General features: G+C 59.3%; 1 protein-coding gene and 1 pseudogene across 1 annotated transcript in view; both read right to left on the bottom strand.

Moving 5' to 3' along the window:
* Nucleotides 1-237: 237 nt before the first annotated feature.
* MINDY4 (MINDY lysine 48 deubiquitinase 4) overlaps nucleotides 238-18,418 on the bottom strand; it is a 91,543-nt gene continuing 73,362 nt past the window's right edge. Inside the window, exons 15-18 of the mRNA XM_059712688.1 lie at nucleotides 15,978-16,139; nucleotides 10,105-10,285; nucleotides 9,518-9,590; nucleotides 238-425 (exon numbers count right to left, since the gene is read on the bottom strand). Coding sequence (XP_059568671.1) covers nucleotides 377-425; nucleotides 9,518-9,590; nucleotides 10,105-10,285; nucleotides 15,978-16,139 — 465 coding nt within the window. The 3' untranslated portion in view covers nucleotides 238-376. The remainder of the gene's footprint in view (nucleotides 426-9,517; nucleotides 9,591-10,104; nucleotides 10,286-15,977; nucleotides 16,140-18,418) is intronic.
* Nucleotides 843-2,478, bottom strand: LOC132211288 (oxysterol-binding protein-related protein 9-like; annotated as a pseudogene).

Here is an 18,418-nt window from a genome sequence, read left to right as displayed (position 1 = left end):
GGTTTCACTCCTGTTTTATAGAAAGCCGACCACCAGAAATAACCAGTGTCCAGGGTCCCGGGAGGACCATGTCAGAGGCTGGGCAAGGGGGTGTCCCAGCAGGGAGCCAGGGAGGGATGCAGGGAAGGGCAGCTGGGGCCCCAGCAGCGCCTCCTTCCTGTCCTTGGCAGTCACAGCTCGGCTGGGAGGGAGCCATAGCACCGTAGGCCCTCGTCCATCCAGGGCGGCCCTTCGTGGAAAGAGCAGAGGTTCTGGATGCTTCTGCAGCAGTGCTGGCCCAGGTGGGGTGACACCCGTCCGAGACTCGTCCCTGAGGCCGGGGGCTCAGCTATCACCCTGTGACGAGTGGAGTCATAGAACTCTCCCACACCAAGGCTCACAGGATCGGGTCTGAGCCGTTCCAGTTCACGGACGCCCCCTTCCACCTACGAGCAGAGGGACAGGAAGAGCATCAGAGCGGCAGGGCCCACGCAGGAGCCCCTCAGGCCCTCACTCACCTGACCTTCCTGTCTTGGGGTCTTGCAGGAGTCAGGTTCTGCCCTGCCCACTCACACACAAGCCTGCACCTAGGCCCTTACAAAGGCACCCAAGACCCTGAGGGTGATGCAAGGGCAGGTCCTTCTTTCCTTCCTTTCCTTCCTTCCTTCCTTCCTTCCTTCCTTCCTTCCTTTCCTTCCTTTCCTTCCTTTCCTTCTTTTCCTTCCTTCCTTCCTTCCTTCCTTCCTTCCTTCCTTCCTTCCTTCCTTCCTTCCTTCCTTCCCTCCCTCCCTCCCTCCCTCCCTCCCTCCCTTCCTTCCTTCCTTCCTTCCTTCCTTCCTTCCTTCTTTCCATTCCTTCCTTCCTTCCGCCACGAGTGCTCACTGAGAGCTCCTAGGTGCCTGGCCATGTGGGGCCCTCGGCTGATATGTGACCCACACACATCTGAATCCAGACACTTTCCAGGAGTGCCTGATGGTAGCACTTTAAAGGCGCGTGGAAGACCTACATTCAGAAAAATTCGGGCTCATTCCAGATGCAGGAGGAGGTCTGGCTGGTGAGGCCCAGTCGGGGTGGAAAGAAGTGCAGCAGAGGGCGGGGAGTGGCGGGGGCAGCGCCGTGTGGGACCCGGAGGCCTTGCTGGCCTTTGCGCTCAGAGCCACAGGAACTAGTGAAGGGCTGTGGGCCATTCAATAAAACAGACATTCGTTCATTTATACACATTATTAAATAGTGTGTGACGCCCTAAGAAGCACTGGGCATAATTAAACTGTAGTCCAGGGCCCTCATACCATTTAATAAAAGCTCAATTCCAAAATCAAAGTGATGGTCCGTGAGACCATGACATTTCCCAACATGCGACTTGAGTATGTGGTGCTATATTTCTAAACAACTCGGAGGAATCACACTTGTGGAGATGGATCCGGCACTGGGTCTCGGGTACGTACACACTCCCCTAAGATGAAATGGAGTGGAAGCAGACGTTGCCCCCACAGCGCTGCTAGGCAGTGCAGAGCTGAGGCTGGAGCGTAGGAATTGCTTTCACACGCAGGGGCCTGGGGAGGGAGGGAGTTTTCCTCCAGGACAAACGTCAAAATGGGAACGGCCACGGAGGAGGAAGGGAGAGCAGCTTTTCTCACTTTAATTGCACATCCGCAGTCTGGAGGGCAGGGAGGAGGGAGGGACGTCTCGCCCAAAACAGGATGGGTGCCTCTCCCAACCGAAGCTTAGAAGCACCAAGGGGTTTCATCACAAACCCAACCGCCGTCACCGTCAAGGATAGCCCGGACTCCCACGGAAGTCCTTTCTCTCCCCTGCCTCAGCTCCGCTCTGTCCTTCCTCACATCCCCGCCCCCGCCCTCAGGTGGCGAGGTACCGCCTTGCAGAGGCAGTGGGTTCAGATACACTCTGCTCTTCCAACGTCCTGTCTTCCCGTTCCAGACAACTCTTCGGTGTCCGCAAAGACTGTCTGTTCCCCTGCTGAACCTTCTGCCCACTTCACACCATCCACTCCCCTTCAAATGAGCAGAAAGATTTCTTGTCATTTGGAGAAAAACATCTTAGCGGAATTGCTGTGCTTCTTGTGGGAAGATTTAGAGCGGAGATATTTGCACATAGCCCGTTTGGAACAATTAATATTGCATTCCCTTCACTCCACCCAGGGCACAGCGAGGCTAGACCTTCCACAACCACGGGAATGCGAGGGTGTAACATTCAGCATGGTCCAGACACGAGGCAGCCCTGCCCTAGGCGAGCACGCCAATCAGCATCCAAGAAACCTTCACCTGGCCCATGTATGAACGCTGAGCTGCCCCTCCTCGCTAAAGCACGAAAAGCTGAGACGGGTGGGTGATGGGGAAGCTGTTCAGTCGTGAATGTCTTGCTGCTTTAGGAAACTGGCCCTTCCAAAACCAGCTCCGTGTCTCTGCGTGGCACTTGGTAAGAAACCTCACCCAAAATGAGGCTGCATGGTTCTGGCACGGCAGGCTGAGCGGTGTCATGTCACCACCTGGTCCATTTGCTCCTGGGACCCTTCAGAAGCAGGTCTGGATATGCAAACAATTTGCATGCATTCTGGAAGAGTCTTTATCGGCAGTAATGGCTGGAAGAACTACCTTAGTAAGACACATTGCAACCTAAAGCATGGCGAGATGCACAACCCGCTGTGCTCGTCCACGGGCCCTGCCCCCTCCATCACCAGTCATGTCGGGTGAATTGAAAGGCTGGGCATCGCTGTCCACTGGGCGTGGAAGAATGAAGTGGCTCCGTGGTGTCCGGGTGCTTTAGACTGTCCTGAGCTGCTGTGTGTCAGCACTGAGGCCCATCCGGAGGAGGCTCTTCGGGGTCCAGGGGTGAACCACTTCAGTGGAATCCACCAGCACCAGCACCAGCACCAGCACATCGCCGCGACTGCAAGAAGAGGCACTGGGACTGGACCTGGAGACAGCCCACCGTGGCCAGGAGGGGCGGGCTGCCCCTAGGTGGTCAGTGCCCACCGCCTGCACTCGCTGATGCTGGACCCTGGGATGCCCCCAAGCAGCCCACAGAGTGCAGTCAGTGGGGAAGATTGGAGGTGAGACAGGCTGGGCAGGTGTGGTGCTGACCACAGGCTCCCAGGGACGGGGCTGGCCCACTGCGTCTGCTGGGTTAATAGCGCTTTAGCAATCTGTAGCCACACAGCGCAGGGCTCAATTGATTCTACCATGTAATTTGAGATTTTCAATTTCTTCCTCTATTCATCTTTGCAGTTCTGAAGCTGTCATCAAAAAGCTTTTATTGTTCTATGAAGATGTGTGGGTAAGCAGCAGCCTCTGTCAGTTACTTTCCGAGCTTTGGGGCTCTCGGGACACATCCTAACTCCAGACCCCAGGAAGGCAGCAGAGGGAAGCAGGGCGGGGAGTGACGTCTGTCCACAGCCAGGCTCCAGGGGCCGATTTGCAAAGGGGGAAAGACTGCCCACCCCAGGGCAAGAGTGAGGGGAAGAGCCATAAATGGACCGGATTTCTGTGTCCCTCTAAGATCCACCTTCAGCCTGGCCCCCAAGGCCCTCCCCATCCCTGTCCATCCCTCCCAGCCTTGTCCTTCCCACTCTGAACAGGCAGGTGGAGTTCCTCCTCTGAGCTCCCAATCTGCAAACATCTCAGACCCCGGCGAGATGGCACTTGGTTTCGGGGCGGGGGCGAGTCAGGCTTGTCTGCCACTAGATGTCACGTCACACCAACAGCCACCACGTCCTATGGCCAGGCCATGGGGTTTACACTTAGTTTGGGGGTTTTCACAGAGATAACAAACCCACCCCATTTCTTGTCAGAGGGAGAGTCCTACAGCCCCAGAGAGAAGCCGTGCCATTTACAATCCGAAATCAAAGCAGAGACGGCTTAAAGCCTGAAAGGACGGAGACACAAAACACACGCACTTTCAAAACCGCTCCTACTGGGGAGTCGCTTCTGAGTCCATTGCAAGGACAGGAAGAGCCCACAGCGCAGTGAGGACAGGTGAGACGGGAGGGACGGACGGAGGCTCAGCGTGCACAGCGCCTAGGCCCTGGTCCGTCTGTCAGGAGGAGGCTGAGAGGAAGGGCGGGGAGCAGGGGGGCTTGTGCATTGTAGGGTGTTTAGTACCCTCCCCGTCCCAGCTGCAACAACCAAAACTGCCCAGACATTGCCAAGCAGCCCTTGGGGTGCAAAACCACCCGGGCTGAGGACCCAGCGCTGGCATAGGGGTGAGCTCAGTGAAGCTTCCATGGTCCTCGGGGCCCAGGTGGGCCCAGCATCACTGACGTCCCCTCACAGCCACAGATGTGGCCCTTCCCTCAGGGCCGCCAGAACAGCCATGGTCAACAGAACGGCAGTGACTGCGCCAAACAATTTCAACGCTGATAACCCCGATTTGGGGGAGAGATAGAGCCTGTGTCAGAGCCTCCGAGCGAACTGGTAGGAGGACACCCCGAGCTCCTCTCACTCACTTGGGTTCCCCAGGGGAGTACCCTTTGTGCAGGCTTCCTCCCTGGGCCCCAGCGGTTCTGGAAGGAGCCCCAGGGGGGTCTCACCTATCTGGGCCTCCACCCCATCCTTCAGGGGTCTCCCTCCCCGACAGCCTGTGAGTCGCCAGAGGGCAGAGCTATCCCCCCACCCCCGACCTCCCGCTCAGTGCCTGAGCACCGGCACCCAGGGTGCTGCTCAATGAGCACCCCTCCATCCAGCCGCTCCCCCGGGGGCCAGACCCAGTGGGAAACCTGAATCTTGTTCACTTCCTCCGCCCCGTCCTTTCCCTCTGCCCCCGGCTGTCACAAGCCTGCTTTGGCCCACACCACTCTCCCGTCCCTCTCCTCTGCCTCCTCCCAATCCCCCACTTCCCTCACACATGTCGGTCACGGAGGACGTGGTCATTCCTAACCAACAGGTGGGAACGCTGGGTGCAGAGCAGAACCAAAGCTCCTGGAGGTCAGACACGTGACAGCGCGGAGCAGGACAGCGAGGCCAGACCCTGCGCTGTCTCCCCGCCCACCCCCCCCCCCCCGCCCCCGTATCGTGGAGCCCAGTGTTCTGTGAGCCCAACCAGGTGCCAGGAAACCAGGGCAGGTGTGTGAGGGCTGCAGTGGGAGCCCAGGGAACCCTGCTCCCGCGGGTGGCCCTCGGGTGGGTGGAGGGCAGCGGGGAGCTGGGTGCTGGGTGCCAGGCCCTGGAAGGCAACATTCCAGCTGGAGTTACATTTTCAATTTCTTGTCTGAGCCTCCAAACAGAAACATCTGTGGCCTAGCCCCAGGCCCGGGCTATGAGCTCTTTCCTCTTTTCTCTGGACTGGTGACAACTGTGTCGTCTTCTCCCCTCTGGCCAGGCTGGAAGGTTGAGCGGTCACTGTGTGTCTTGTTCGGAAATGACCATAAATGCGCCTGTTTTTGCTGAGATGGTTAGAGAACAGCAGGAGGAGGGGCGGGGGACAGGCTCCCCATTCCTGACACAAGTGAGCGAAGGTAACAGGAGACTCTCTGAGGCGGAGACGTGCGTCACGCCAGACAGTAGAGACGGCCTAGGACCCGGGACCGTTCAACTTAGGATGCTCTTCTCCAAAGGCAAAGACCGAAGTCTTGTGCAGCGTTGCCATGGCAACAAAGCCGGGTGGCAGGAAGTCACACAGCCTGCCCAGTGACCTTCCTCTGGGCTGGGACAGCTTGAGCCTCAGCTCCAGGCCCCAGGCTGCCTGTGAGTAGCGGTTGGCCTGGGGCACAGACCCGAGCCTGGAGAGCCCGTCTGTAAAAGGAAGGGCTGCCTGCTGGTGAGCAAAGGCCTCCTGTGGAACCAAGCAAGGGGACAGCTGGCGGGGGGGGGGGGGGGGGGGGGGTGTGCTCCGTGCTGGGGCAGGGCGAGCGTCAGAGGTCCCGGGCCACAGAGCCGGGCTTGAGGGCAGACGGCGCCTCTCTCCCTGGGCCAGAACAGTGGATTTTGAACTTGACTTCCGCTTGACTGTGAACCCCGAGAGCAGGAACCAAGTCGCATGCAGCAGTTCCTTCCATGGAGTCCAGCCCAGGGTTCCTTGGGGCTGAAGGGATGGGAGGGGAACCGCCTCCCCTCAGGTTCATGCCTCGTGAGCACTGACTCACCTCGGCAGGTGCTTGGGGTCGGACTGACCTTCGAAATGGCCGGAGCGCGGGCCATGGCACCACACCTACCCTCTTCCCCCAAGGCAGCGACTTCCTACAAGAGCAGGACTTATCCCTCAAAGGCAGGCCCTAGTCCAGCGGGTCCTCACTGACCTGAAAGGCCACTTTCCCAAGTTTCTCCCTTTGAGCTGCTTGAGAATCTGGGATGAAAAGGAAACGCAAAGCCTTTGTAATCCAACCCCCGGAGCAGGATTCTGGAGGCTGGGCTGTTTCCCATTACGGGTGTGTTATCTGATGGGGACAGAGGGGGAGCCCAGGTCCCACTCCGCCCACTCCACTTTTCCGGGAACAACGCTGGGAAAAGTTTCTCCGAGTTAACCACCCAGGTGGACCCCACGGGCAGGGGAACGGGTGGGGGAAGGGGGGCAAGTGCTGGGGAAGTGGAGCCGGCAGACAGCTGGTCTCAGGGAACTGCTAGCAGAGGGTGGCGCACTCCCCCCTGTAGGGCAGGGCGGGTAGGGACCATGGAGACAGTCCCTGGCCCTGGGCGCTGCAGCAGGTGGGACGGTCAGATGCAGTAGGGTCAGCAGCTCGCCTGGCATCTGACCTCACCAGGCAGCCAGGGACAGGGCACTGTCCTTTCCAGGCACCAGAAGTGTGGGCCGCAAAGCGTGGGCCGGGGCAGCGGCACCAGCAGCACCCGGAACTGCTCAAACGAAAATTCTCGGGCCCCCACAGCCCTCTCAGCCAGAAGCCTGGGGTGAGACCGTGACCTGTGGGTCACCACGCACTGTAGGGGCTGCCGCTAACACCTGAGGACCGGGCTCTAGAGCACATCTCCCCAGTAGGTGAGCCACAGCCGATATGTGCACTGGAGCATCGGCCCCTCGGCCGCCGGGGTCTGCGCCAGCCAGTCCCCAGCCGTTGTCCCTAACCGAGTGCCGCACAAATTCTAGTTCCCGTCTGTGATGAGGACTGGGCAGCACTGTTGGAGGGGATCCCAGGGCTCAGCCTTGCCCAGCCCCTCCTGGGACAATGAGCAGGGACAGGTGCGGGTACCATGGGCCAGTACCCAGGCCGAGGACTTGCTCCCTGAGGCATGCCGCCTCCCACATCATCGCACACGCCATCATCTCACTGTTTCATCTTGTGGCAATGGCCACGGGGCGGGGAGGGGGGCGGGGGACAGGGAAGGTCCTGGGAGAAGGGGCAGCTGCCAGAAGAGGAAGAGGGGCTCCAGGCCAGTCATTTGCAAGCACTTGCCAACAAGGGCTGTGCCCAGGAAGTCCAGCCCAGGCACGGGAGGTGCTCAGCGGGGGGCAGCAGCAGTTCTCCTGGGGAAAGAGGGGCGCTCCGATGGGCGTTGGAGAGACCCGGGGTGGTGGGCCGCCCTGGGAGGGGCGCAGAGACAAATGCCTTTCAGCGAGGGCCCCAGGGTCTCAGGGCGGAGCCGGTGCCCAGGGTGTGGTCCCGAGCCCGGCTTGGCCAGCCCACCTGCAGGAAGAATGGCCTGTTGCCTCCCACCCTGCCCACAGAGGTGCCACGGCCACGCCGCCTCCTTCCCTGCTGCTCGCCCTCTCTCATCGCTCTGCATGAGCGGCCCTTTCAACACAAAAGGAAGGCGACCTCCACATGCCTTTAACCCACCCGACGAAAGGAAGGCTGGCACAGGAGCCCACAGGAATGCTCCGTCCCTGGCCCAGTGGGGAGGTGGGCGGGTGGGCAGGCAGGTGAGCAGATGGACGACATCTCCCATGTCCCCTCCCTGGATACGTGGCGTCTTCTTTCTCTGCTGCTCCATTTAGGGGCCCGCTTGCCCGAGAGCGCCGGTGCCCCTGGATCTCAGAGCCATGGCCCCGTGGTCAGGCAACTGTGGCTCGTAAGCCACATGCTCTTTGGCCCCTTGAGTGTGGCTCTTCCTAAGCCTTAGGAGGACCCTAATTAAGTTAATAATAATGTACCTACCTATATAGTCTCTAAGTTTATAAAATTTGGCTCTCAAAAGAAATTTCAATCGTTGTACTATTGATATTTGGCTCTGTTGACTAATGCGTTTGCCAACCACTGCCATAGCCTCAACCAGTGCGTCCCTCCCCACAACCCTGGTCACTTCACAAGCAGGGAAACAAGGTCCCGCCTGAGGTCACAGGGACTCATGAGTGGCGGGCGGAGGCAATAGTAATGAGAGCTGCTCACAGAGCTCTTGGTAACCAGCCACCCCGCGTAACCCTGTGAGCCAGGCTCTGCCGTTATCCCCATTTCAGAGATGACAAAGTGAGGCACAGAGGTGAAGGCCAGGGCTCACAGCCAGGAGGGGCAAGGCCAGAATCCACAGTGGGCAGCCTGGCTCCAGAACTCACACTCATCACGCCTACAAGTTATACTGCTCCCAGAGATGGCCCCGGAACCCAGGTCTCCTCCCTCCCCGGCCTGCCTGCCCCTCCACTGCACCCAGAGCCTCCAACTCACTACCCAGAGGCTCCATACAGGGCCTGCCCGCCTGGAACCCCTAGCTCCGAGGCCACCCGCCCCCGCCCCCCCGGAGTGCTGCCAGCCCGGGCCTGCTTGAGAACTCAGGAGTGAAGTGAGTCCCACTCCCCCTGAGTCTGGGCAATCGCCTCTCCTGACCCTTAAGTACCTAGGGCAGGGGTGGACAAACTTTTTGACTCGAGGGCCACAATGGGTTCTTAAACTGGACCGGAGGGCCGGAACAAAAGCATGGATAAAGTGTTTGTGTGAACTAATACATGTTAACACTGCTGCTGGTGAAGGAGCGGAGGGGAGAGCAAGAGAACCCTCCGCTCTTTCGACTCCGCGGGCCGGATAGAACAGCCGAACGGGCCGGATCCGGCCCACGGGCCGTAGTTTGTCCACAGCTGACCTAGGGGCTGGCTTAGAGGAGCCAAGGACCCCCACCGGCCTCTGAGGCTAGGGGTACCCCTGCTTGCTGGCCCACTGGCCCCAGCAGAATGCCAAAGGCTCCTCCTGCCAGATGCAGAGGGTGCTGCTGCCCCAAGACTGGCTGGGTGGGCCAGTCCCGACCTCCGTCCTATCCTGTGAAAGACCCCCGACCCCCACCGCCCGGGAACCTCACCTGCCCTTCCCCCTTTGGACCTAACAACACTCACCATGTCACGTGGCTGCTGCCTTGAGCGGGGAGGGTCTCAAGAGGCACCCCTCACCCGAGCCCCGCCGCAGGGACGTCTTCAGAAGCTACTGAGGACACATCAGCCCCCCAATCACACCCTTTCCACTTGGGCCACGATCACAAAACACAAAGTACTTCATAGGAACAGGCCCCAGGGCTGTGTCTTTCCCGTCTGCGGGGTTCCCCTCACCGCACCACTGAGTTGGGGCGTCCTTTCTGCAGGCCCAACCACCCCAACCACCCCACTCCTAGCCACAGGTGAAGTTCCGCAGCCAGGGGTGGGCCTGACTCACTTGGTCCTGATGCAGAGCTCGAGGGGCGGGACGAGGTCATTGTCTCTGTCCTCAGGGACAAGCTGGGTGGTGTCTGCGGAGGCAGGAGAGGCACAGGCTCAGCCCAGGGCCCAGCTCACCCTGAGATCGGCACTGACAACCCAACTTCAGGGACCCGGCTCTGGCACCTGCCCTCCCCTCACCCTCACTCCTGCCCATCACTTCTCACCTGGACAGCATGGCACCCTCCTCGCTGGCCTCCTGCCTTCAGTCTCCGCCCCACCCTCCCGCCCCCACTGCAACTACTAGAATAATTCTCTTTAAAAACACGTGACCCCGTCACTCCAGAACCTCCCCGGGCTCCCTATTGCCTGGAGAATAAAACCCAAACTGTTGGATGGTGTTCCAGGCCCTCCAATACCTGCCCTCAACCTCCCACTCAGCCCAGCTCTGGCTCCCTCCTGCAGGACACCTAGCACTCGCCCTCTGACCCCTCGTCCTGACACTGGAGTCTGCATGTTCTCCGACCTCCCTGTGCGGGCGCCAGGGCCCATGTCCCCCAGCCTGGCGGCTCCCTGAGGATGCACAGACGGGTGGGAGGCACGCACCGACGGTCAGCCGGATCTGCTCCTGCTGGTTGGCCAGGCCGTCGTAGTAGAACAGGTCGAAGAGCCGCTCGGCCCTCCAGTCCCGCAGGAGCTCGGCCTGCAGGCTGAAGAGCACGCTGAAGTGGCTCTCGCTGCACACCACCCAGATGGGGAACCGCGGGGTCTTCAGGAAGCAGCCCACCTGGACGGGAGAGGAGGACGGGGAGGCCTGATGCGACGTGCTGCCTCGGGAAAGGGGCCAGAGCCCCTTCTGTCCAACCCCAGGGCGGCTGGCCTCAGAGAGCCCGGTGTGTGGTGCCGGGTCCCCTCGTGCCGCTCAGACACAGCCTCTCCCAGAGCCGCCCCTGCTGCTCAGCCCGCTGCTCGCAGGGCCTCAGCCTCAGTCATGTCTGTCCAGGCCTGTCTGCGCTTCCCCACCACATCCAGCCGGCACGCGGTGCGGTGCTGCCGGCCGGCTTCCCAAAGCTCCTTCACACCCAGCCTGTCCTAAACTGATCTTCCACACCCCGCCCACCCCACAGCCCAGGGAACCTCTCACCAGTCCTCAAACTATTCCCGCAGCCAAGCCCCTGCCTGAGCACCCACAGCCCGCGGCCTAGGGGGCTGTACACCTCTCCCTCCCTTCAGGGTCCTGCACCCCCCAAACCACCCAACCAGGGAGCACAGATCACCGCCTCTAGCTCCCGCCTGGGGACAAGGCACTCCTCTAGCACAGGCCTCACTCCTCTCAATAACACGTCTGCCCACCGCTGCACACTGGGCTGTGCCCTTAGCGCCAAGAGCAGAGGGTATACTCAGCATAAGCACATGTTTGATGAACGAAGGTCCTCCTGAGTGAGGTGGGTCAGGAACTCGGTTGGACTTCACCTTGAAGGCAGATGGGACTGGGAGCCCCGGGGAGAGGGGAGGGACGGCCTCTGGGGGAGCAGGCAGGGGGCTGGGAGCTGGGACTTCCTCCTGGGAGAGTCCCGGAGAGGACTTCATGTTGGAGGGTGTTTGGGAAGCGAATCCATGCCCCAGGCCCTCGGCCCCACTGCTGTCCTGCCTGCCCAGGGGAGTCGGACGCCTGGCTGGCTCTGCGCCCCCAGCCAGCCCTCTCCGCTCTCTGTCACCTGTGGCTCCGCGGATGCCCTCTCCCCACCCAGGCCCTGGCTTATTCAGCTGGTACGTGCCACAGGCTGGGCGGGCTGAGTCTGGCCTAAATCCCCACCGGCCCCAGGAGAAGTTTGCTGGCTCAGGTATTTACAGAGCAGCCTGTGGATTAAGGAAAGAATGGGAATTATTTTTCCAGTGGGGAGAAGGGCATACTTTCTCCGGGGGCGTCACAGATGAGTGGTCGGCAGCCTTCCTCGGGCCCCTGGGAGCCCGCCTGGGATGGGCTCTGGGGGCAGGGGAGGCCTTGAGCAGAGGGCTGTGCTCGGAAGGCCCTGGACCAGGTCCCTGGTGAAGGACTCACTCATGAACGCTGCTTCCTCCCCAGGATGGGAGGGGCCTTTACAATGTGTTCATGTTCTCTTTGTCCAAGCGCCCTGCCTCCCCCTCCCCCACCCCCCTGGCCAGTGGGCCCTCACTGCAGTCCCATGTGACATTACGTGACTGCAGAGCCCACTCCTGGGTGGGATGTGGGGGAATTAGGTGTCTTAAAGGACGTGGCTGGACGTGCCCAAACCCCACTGAAGACTTGGCTTCTGTTCCAGCTCAAAAGAGGCTTTTCTGGTGAGGGCGTCCCCTCAAACTGGGAGCCGAGACTGGGGACCAGGGCTCTTCTGGCAGGAATGGGAGCCGTGTCTGCACCGCTAGCCGCCTGAGTTTTCCAGTGGAGAGACCAGAGGGCAGCTGGCCATGGACACAGCGGTCAGAGGATTAAGGGCAGAAAGGTTGCCCAGGGTGTTTATAAATGAGGTTCCCCTTCAGGAGCCTCTTCCAAGTGGGTGACATTTCCCAAAGATGAAATTCACCTCCTTGGGGTTTGGGGGCAGCTGACCAAAGGCCTGGGGCGAGGAGGGGACGTGGACGCGTTTCCTCCAGCACAAGCCGAGGCTTTCTCCCGGCGGGTGACCGTGCACGACTGAGAACTGCTTTTCAATGAGGGTCTTTCATGTGGGGAGGAGGGGGCGGGGTGAATGCCCCAAACCCACCTGTGGACTACAGCTCAGAAGCCCTAATGGAAAAGGACCAACATTTGATTGCTGGGGGGTCAGCCTATCACTTCCGAGGAGGACACCGACCAGCGTGGCCTGGACTCTGGTCCCAGGCACCATGCGAGACAACGGGGAGATGGCAGCAAAGGGAATAAGAACAGCCCTGTCCTATGGCGCTCAGCAGAGAAGCGGGGGACAGGCTACAATCAGACAGCCTACGATGCACTCCCATGCATTTCACGGAGCCTGAGCGCCATCAGATTCGCCGCCATCGGTCGTATCCCTCAGAACGCAGGCCGCGGTCCAGGCCTGACCACCACCGACTGCGGTGATGCAAGAGAACCTCTGAGCGCTCCAGTATCGGGAGAGCTCCATCTCCACAGCAACGGGCGGTGGTGCTTCACCCGGAAGGAAAGAATTAAGGTTCTATGATGGGAGACGGCAGGCGGGCAGGGAGGAGACCCCCATTTAGAGTGAGGAGGCCAGGACATGCCTCCTAGGACGTGGCCTCTAAGCCAGAGCGTGAAGCGGGGGAAGGGACAGGGCTCCCAGGGCCTCTAGGCTGGAAGCTCTGGGCCTGCACGCTCCGCAGACCAGCACTCAGCAGCAGCATCTACGTCCCGGTCCTGCAGGCTGGAGCCCCGGTCAAGGCGTCAGCAGGCTGGCTCCTCCTGAGGCCTCTCCCCTGGCTGCGGGCGGCAGGATCTCCCTGCATCTCTATGTGCTCTTCCCCCTGTGTCTGTGTCCCCATCTCCTCTTCTGAGATAAGGACACCAGTCGGATTGGATTAGAGCCCGCCCTGCGGCCTCGTTTTAACTCAGTGACCTCTCTGATGGCCTTGTTTCCTCAGGTAGGACATTCTAAGGCATTGGGGGCTAGGACTTCAGCACAGGAATGGGCGGGGGACACAATTCAGCCCCTGACAGTCTCAGAGGACTGACAACCACTGGGGGGTGCTAAGCAAGGAATGGTGTGGTCTGAGCCCCTCTTTAATGGATCTCACTGAAGAGACAGGATTAGAGGAGGGTGAGAACAGAAGCTGAGACCAGCGGAGCTGTCACAGGTGTCCAGGGCAGCGATGCTGGGGACACAGATTGGGGTGAAGGTGGACAGAGTTGAGAAAAATGTAGGGTAGGAGCCACATGACCTCCTGGTGGGAAGGACAAGCTCCTGGTTTGAGGAACTGGGAGCTGGGGGAAGTGGAGGAGGCTGGAGCTTGCAGATAACCGCCCTGCCCAGCTCAGTCTTGGCTCAGGTGCCTCCATGAAGGCAGCAGTGAACCCCCATTCAGGGATGGGGTTAGCACTGAAGTTAAAAACCCAGTCCCATGCTGTCCTTCCCTGGACGGTCAATGCCCTATCACCCCGGCCACTATGAGGAGCTGGCCTTCCACCTGCAGCCTACATTGCAGTCCACCCTCACTGCCGGCTCTGGGAAGTGGGCAGTGAGCTGGAAGTCAGATGAGCAAGACCAGGCCGTGGAGTCACAGAGCTGATGGAGGACCCCCAGTCCCAAGGCAGAGAGCAGACATTACCTGCTGTAGGGAACAGAACTCCCAGCCTTCGGCCAAGCACACGATAGCCGACGAAATCTATGTGAATTCAAGGATTCGGATCTTTGAAGGGCCTGCATTCCACCCCCCTTTTCTACTGAGTTTATTTGGGGTGACATCAATATATATATAAGCCCAGAGACCATAACAGGAGAACTACCAGAACGACCAGAAAGACTGGTCACTATGACGGGCACTGTGGCTGCCAACTGGCCCAATTCGGGCCCCAATCGGCCCCCCACAATCTCCTGTGGCCCCTCCCCTGTTAGCCCCCAACCCCAATCGGGCCCCCCACCCCGATCGGGGATGGGGCCGGCTGGCTAACCTCCCGTGTCCCCTCCCCGCCCCCACCAGGCCACAATTGGCCCCCATCGGGGCAAGCCAGCCGGACCCCACCCATGCACGAATTCGTGCACCGGGCTCTAGTTCGTTAATAAAATGATATACGTTTCTGGTGTACAATTCTATAATACATCATCTAGATTTGTATTGTGTATTCAACACCCCAGGTAAAGTCCCCTTCCATCACCATTTATGCTCCCCTTTACCCTCTTTTCCTGTGTCTATAAGTTGGGTTTTTTTCTTTGTGTTTTTGCTTAATTTCTTCACCTTTTCCACCAGCTCCACAACCCCCTCCCCTCTGACAGCTGTCAGTCTGTTCTCCATACCTATGAGTCTGTTTCTATTTTGTTTGTTAGTTTAGTTTGCTCATTAGATTCCGCATGTAAGTGAAATCATATGCTATTTCTCTTTCTCTGACTGGCTTATTTCACTGAGCATAATGGTCTCCAGGTCCATCCATGCTGTCGCTAAAGGTAAGATCTGCTTCCTTTTTATGGCTGAGTAGTATTCCATTGCTTAAATGTACCACAGATTTTCCACCCACCCATCTCCTGATGGGCACTGGGGCTGCTTCCAAACCTTGGTTATTGTAAATGATGCTGCAATGGACATAGGGGTGCATATTTCCTTTCAAATCGGGCCTGGGGTTTCTTTGGACACATTCCCAGAAGCGGAATGGCTGGGTCGTAAGGCAGCTCCAAGGGCCTGGATTCCTTCAATCAGCATCTTATTCCAAGGGGGGCCTCCCTGACGTCCTCATCAATTCCCCTCAGCAGACCAAAGCGAAATGGTTTACTTTTGACCAACGCCCTCAACACAAGACTGAAACCAGGGCTCTCGGAAAGTAAGCCCGAGATTCCGTAAGCGCGGCCAAGGCTCCCCTCTCAGCTGTGGAATTCGAGCTACACGCTCCAGAGCCCACCCAGGGTATGATGCTTGGAGCCCTGGTGTTTCTCACGGGCCACGTGGCCACATTCCTGGGCTCCGTCAGACACCGGCGCATTCAGGAAATAGCCACTACCAGTCTCTTCTGTGCAGGTCTGTGGACCCCCAGGTCTGCTCCTGACCATGGGGTGGGGGTCCCCAGAGAGACCCGGGGATGGGCCACACCACGTGGCCCATAGCAGTGGGCAGCACACCTGTGTCTCCCAAGAAGACCTGTTGAAGTGCCAGCCCCAGGACATCAGCATGCGCCCTTGTGTGGAAGTAGGGTTGTTGCGGATATGGCATGGAGGTGAGGTGCGTGGAGGGGCCTGCAACCCCGCGTGACTGACACCCTTACAGGAGGAGGCACGGGGAGAAGACGGCCACGTGGCGGCGGGCAGAGACGGGCGGAGGCAGCACTCAGCCGAGGAGCGCCCAGGCAGCTGGAAGCACCAAGAGCCAGAAGAGACAGGGAAGGACTCTCCCTGTGGGTTTCAGAGGGAGCAGGGCCTTGGCCACACCTTGACTTTGGACTTTGGCTGTGACTCCAGAATTGTGAGTCAAGGCATTTCTGCTGTTTTAAGCTACCAGTTCACGGTGCTGGGTTGCAGTAGCCCCAGGACACTAACACAGGCCTGTAACCTCAGGTCCCCTGTTCTTCACACACACACACACACACACACACGACAGTGGCAGCCACTCTGACCCACAATCACCCTATACACCCCTAGCGGCCCCTTTCCCACAACCTTTCTCAGAACACGGACCGCCTGCCTCTGGGTGTGAACCTAGTGCCCAGCACCCGAGGGGACAAAGCCACACTTCTTCCCAAACCCTCTGTGAGGGCGACAGCACCCCAGTTCCCACAGTTCTCCCACCCTCCCCGGTGCTGCAGGGAGCGGGGCTCCTGGTACCTGGCACGCGCTGTAGTGCTCAAAGAGGGACAGGAAGCCCACGTCGCTGCGGGCAGCGATGCCTTTGAGGAGCGTGATGTTCCCGTTCCCGGAGTCCAGCTCCAGCACGTCGTTGAAAACATTAGACACAGCTTTCCCGGTCAGGAGCAGATTGACAAGTTCCTGTTGATGAGAGAGGGGGACGGCTGGTCAAAGGGAGATTGGCAGCAAGGCAAAGGGTGGAGAAGGAAGGAAAGCAAGGAGGGAGAGAGGCGGGAGTCAGGGCTTGAGTTCAGGGATCCCACAAGCCCCGGGGAAAGCTGCCGACTCTTCCCATGGAAGCCACTCGAGGCCTCAGCAGCCTCTAAATCCGAGGGCATTTATCAAGCACCAGCCGTGCACAAGGCCGGGGCGGGGGCTGCTGGAGGGAAGAATGGCTCCTGACCTTGGGCTTGGGTCCACCCCGGGGTTCCAGGTGTGTGCCTGCATGACACAGCATGTGACAGGGCTGGGGACTGTGTGCCAGGGCCAGGCAGGCACCGGACCACATGATGCTCAGGGCGACTTGTGGAGAAGTGACATTTGGGTGGGTCTTGAATGAGGGTAATTTTTAAAATAACCTCTTTTATTTTGAAATAATTTTAGATTCAAAAGCAGTTATAAGAATAGTACAGAGAATTCCTGTGTACCCTTCACCCAACTTCCCTCAATGATAACATCTTACATAACAGGCGCTCATTGCATTTACATAACTGGGCACGTTAGCAACACCAGGAAGCAGACGGGGCCCTACCAGTAACTCAGTCCCAGGCCTCACTGGGGTCTCACCAGGACGGTGGGCTCTGCAAGAGGGAGGAGAGCCGAGGACAGCGGCAGCAGGTGGGCCCTGGCCCTGTCTCTGCCCTTGTTGGCTGCATGGGATCTGGGTTCAGTGGCTGCATGACTGGTACCCACACCCGACAGGCTTATAAGCCTGCTGACTCCAGAACCAGGGGATGGTGCCTCAGGGTGACTGGAAAGGCCGTTCCTTATGCAGAACACCTAGGGGTCCAACATCCTGCTAGGAATGGGGAAACTGAGGCTCACAGATGGGAAAGGATTTGCCCAAGCCACACAGCCAGTCAGCAACAGAGCTGGACTCCACCCACATGTCTGTCTCCCTGTCCAGGGTCCCTTCCCTCTCCACTTACTTGCTACCCTCAGGTACCACCTGGCCAGCCAAAGGTTCAAGAGGAAGGCAACTGCTAAGTGCCTGCTGACCAATGAGTCACGCGAGTCCAGACTCAGTGCCTGGTGGGCAGGACCCTCCATCCAGCCCACTGCCTGCCAAGGCTGGCGCCGGTGTGGTGCATGGGAGCGGCCTCGCAGCCCTTCCTCTGGAGGGCAGAGTTCACAGCGTTTTCCCCTGAAGTGTGAGAGCGGCCACACCATAATGAACCCTCTGTCGGCACCGAGACCCCTGCTCCAGTGCCAGTAAAGGAGGCCGCTGATGGCCGCCGAGGGAGGCATCGGGCCTCGCCGCGTCCTCGCAGAGGAAACGAGAGGAATTTGAGGAAATGGAAGCGGCTGCTAGGAAGGCCTGTCTTTACCAGGCAGGTTCCACTTCTCCCATCTGGTTTTCAGGGGAAAGGCTCCTGCTCCCCACCTGGGCTGAGTCTCAGGCCTTCCTCGCAGGAACCCTCCTTGAAATGGGGGGCGAAGGGGCCACAGGCTGCTCCTGCCCCTGGACCCAGCCCAGGCCCCTGAAGCTGAGCCTGCTCCTCAACGTGACCCTGGAGGGTTCAGGTGTGCTTCCAACTTTAAAGCGCACTGGTCCAGCACAAACACCTCGTTCCCCCAAAGAGGACCCTGAGTCTTCGGGGGTGAACATCACCAGCTCATCCCACCAATGAGGACCCTGAGTCTCATGGGGTGAACATCACCAGCTCATCCCACCAACAAGAACCCTGAGTCTCAGGAGGAGAACATCTCCCAGCTCATCCCACCAACGAGGACCCTGAGTCTCATGGGGTGAACATCACCAGCTCATCCCACCAATGAGGACTCTGAGTCTTGGGGGGTGAACATCACCAGCTCATCCACCAATGAGGACCCTGAGTCTCATGGGGTGAACATCACCAGCTCATCCACCAATGAGGACCCTGAGTCTCATGGGGTGAACATCACCCAGCTAATCCCCCCAACGAAGACCCTGAGTCTCATGGGGTGAACATCACCAGCTCATCCACCAACGAGGACCCTGAGTCTCATGGGGTGAACATCACCAGCTCATCCACCAATGAGGACCCTGAGTCTCATGGGGTGAACATCACCAGCTCATGCCACAAGTGAAACAGACAACACGGTTCAGAGCCCAGACCACACTGGGGTCTGGCACCCTCTGCTCCCACTTCACTGCCCACCACTGGGCTGGAGTGCTCTCTGCCTGCCGAGGGGGAAGCTCCCACAGGGAAGACAAGCAC

This window comes from Myotis daubentonii, chromosome 10, assembly GCF_963259705.1.
Source record: "Myotis daubentonii chromosome 10, mMyoDau2.1, whole genome shotgun sequence".
Lineage (NCBI taxonomy): Eukaryota > Metazoa > Chordata > Mammalia > Chiroptera > Vespertilionidae > Myotis > Myotis daubentonii.
The sequence above is the reverse complement of the archived record's forward strand: the minus strand, read 5'-3'. Positions and strand labels throughout refer to the sequence as shown.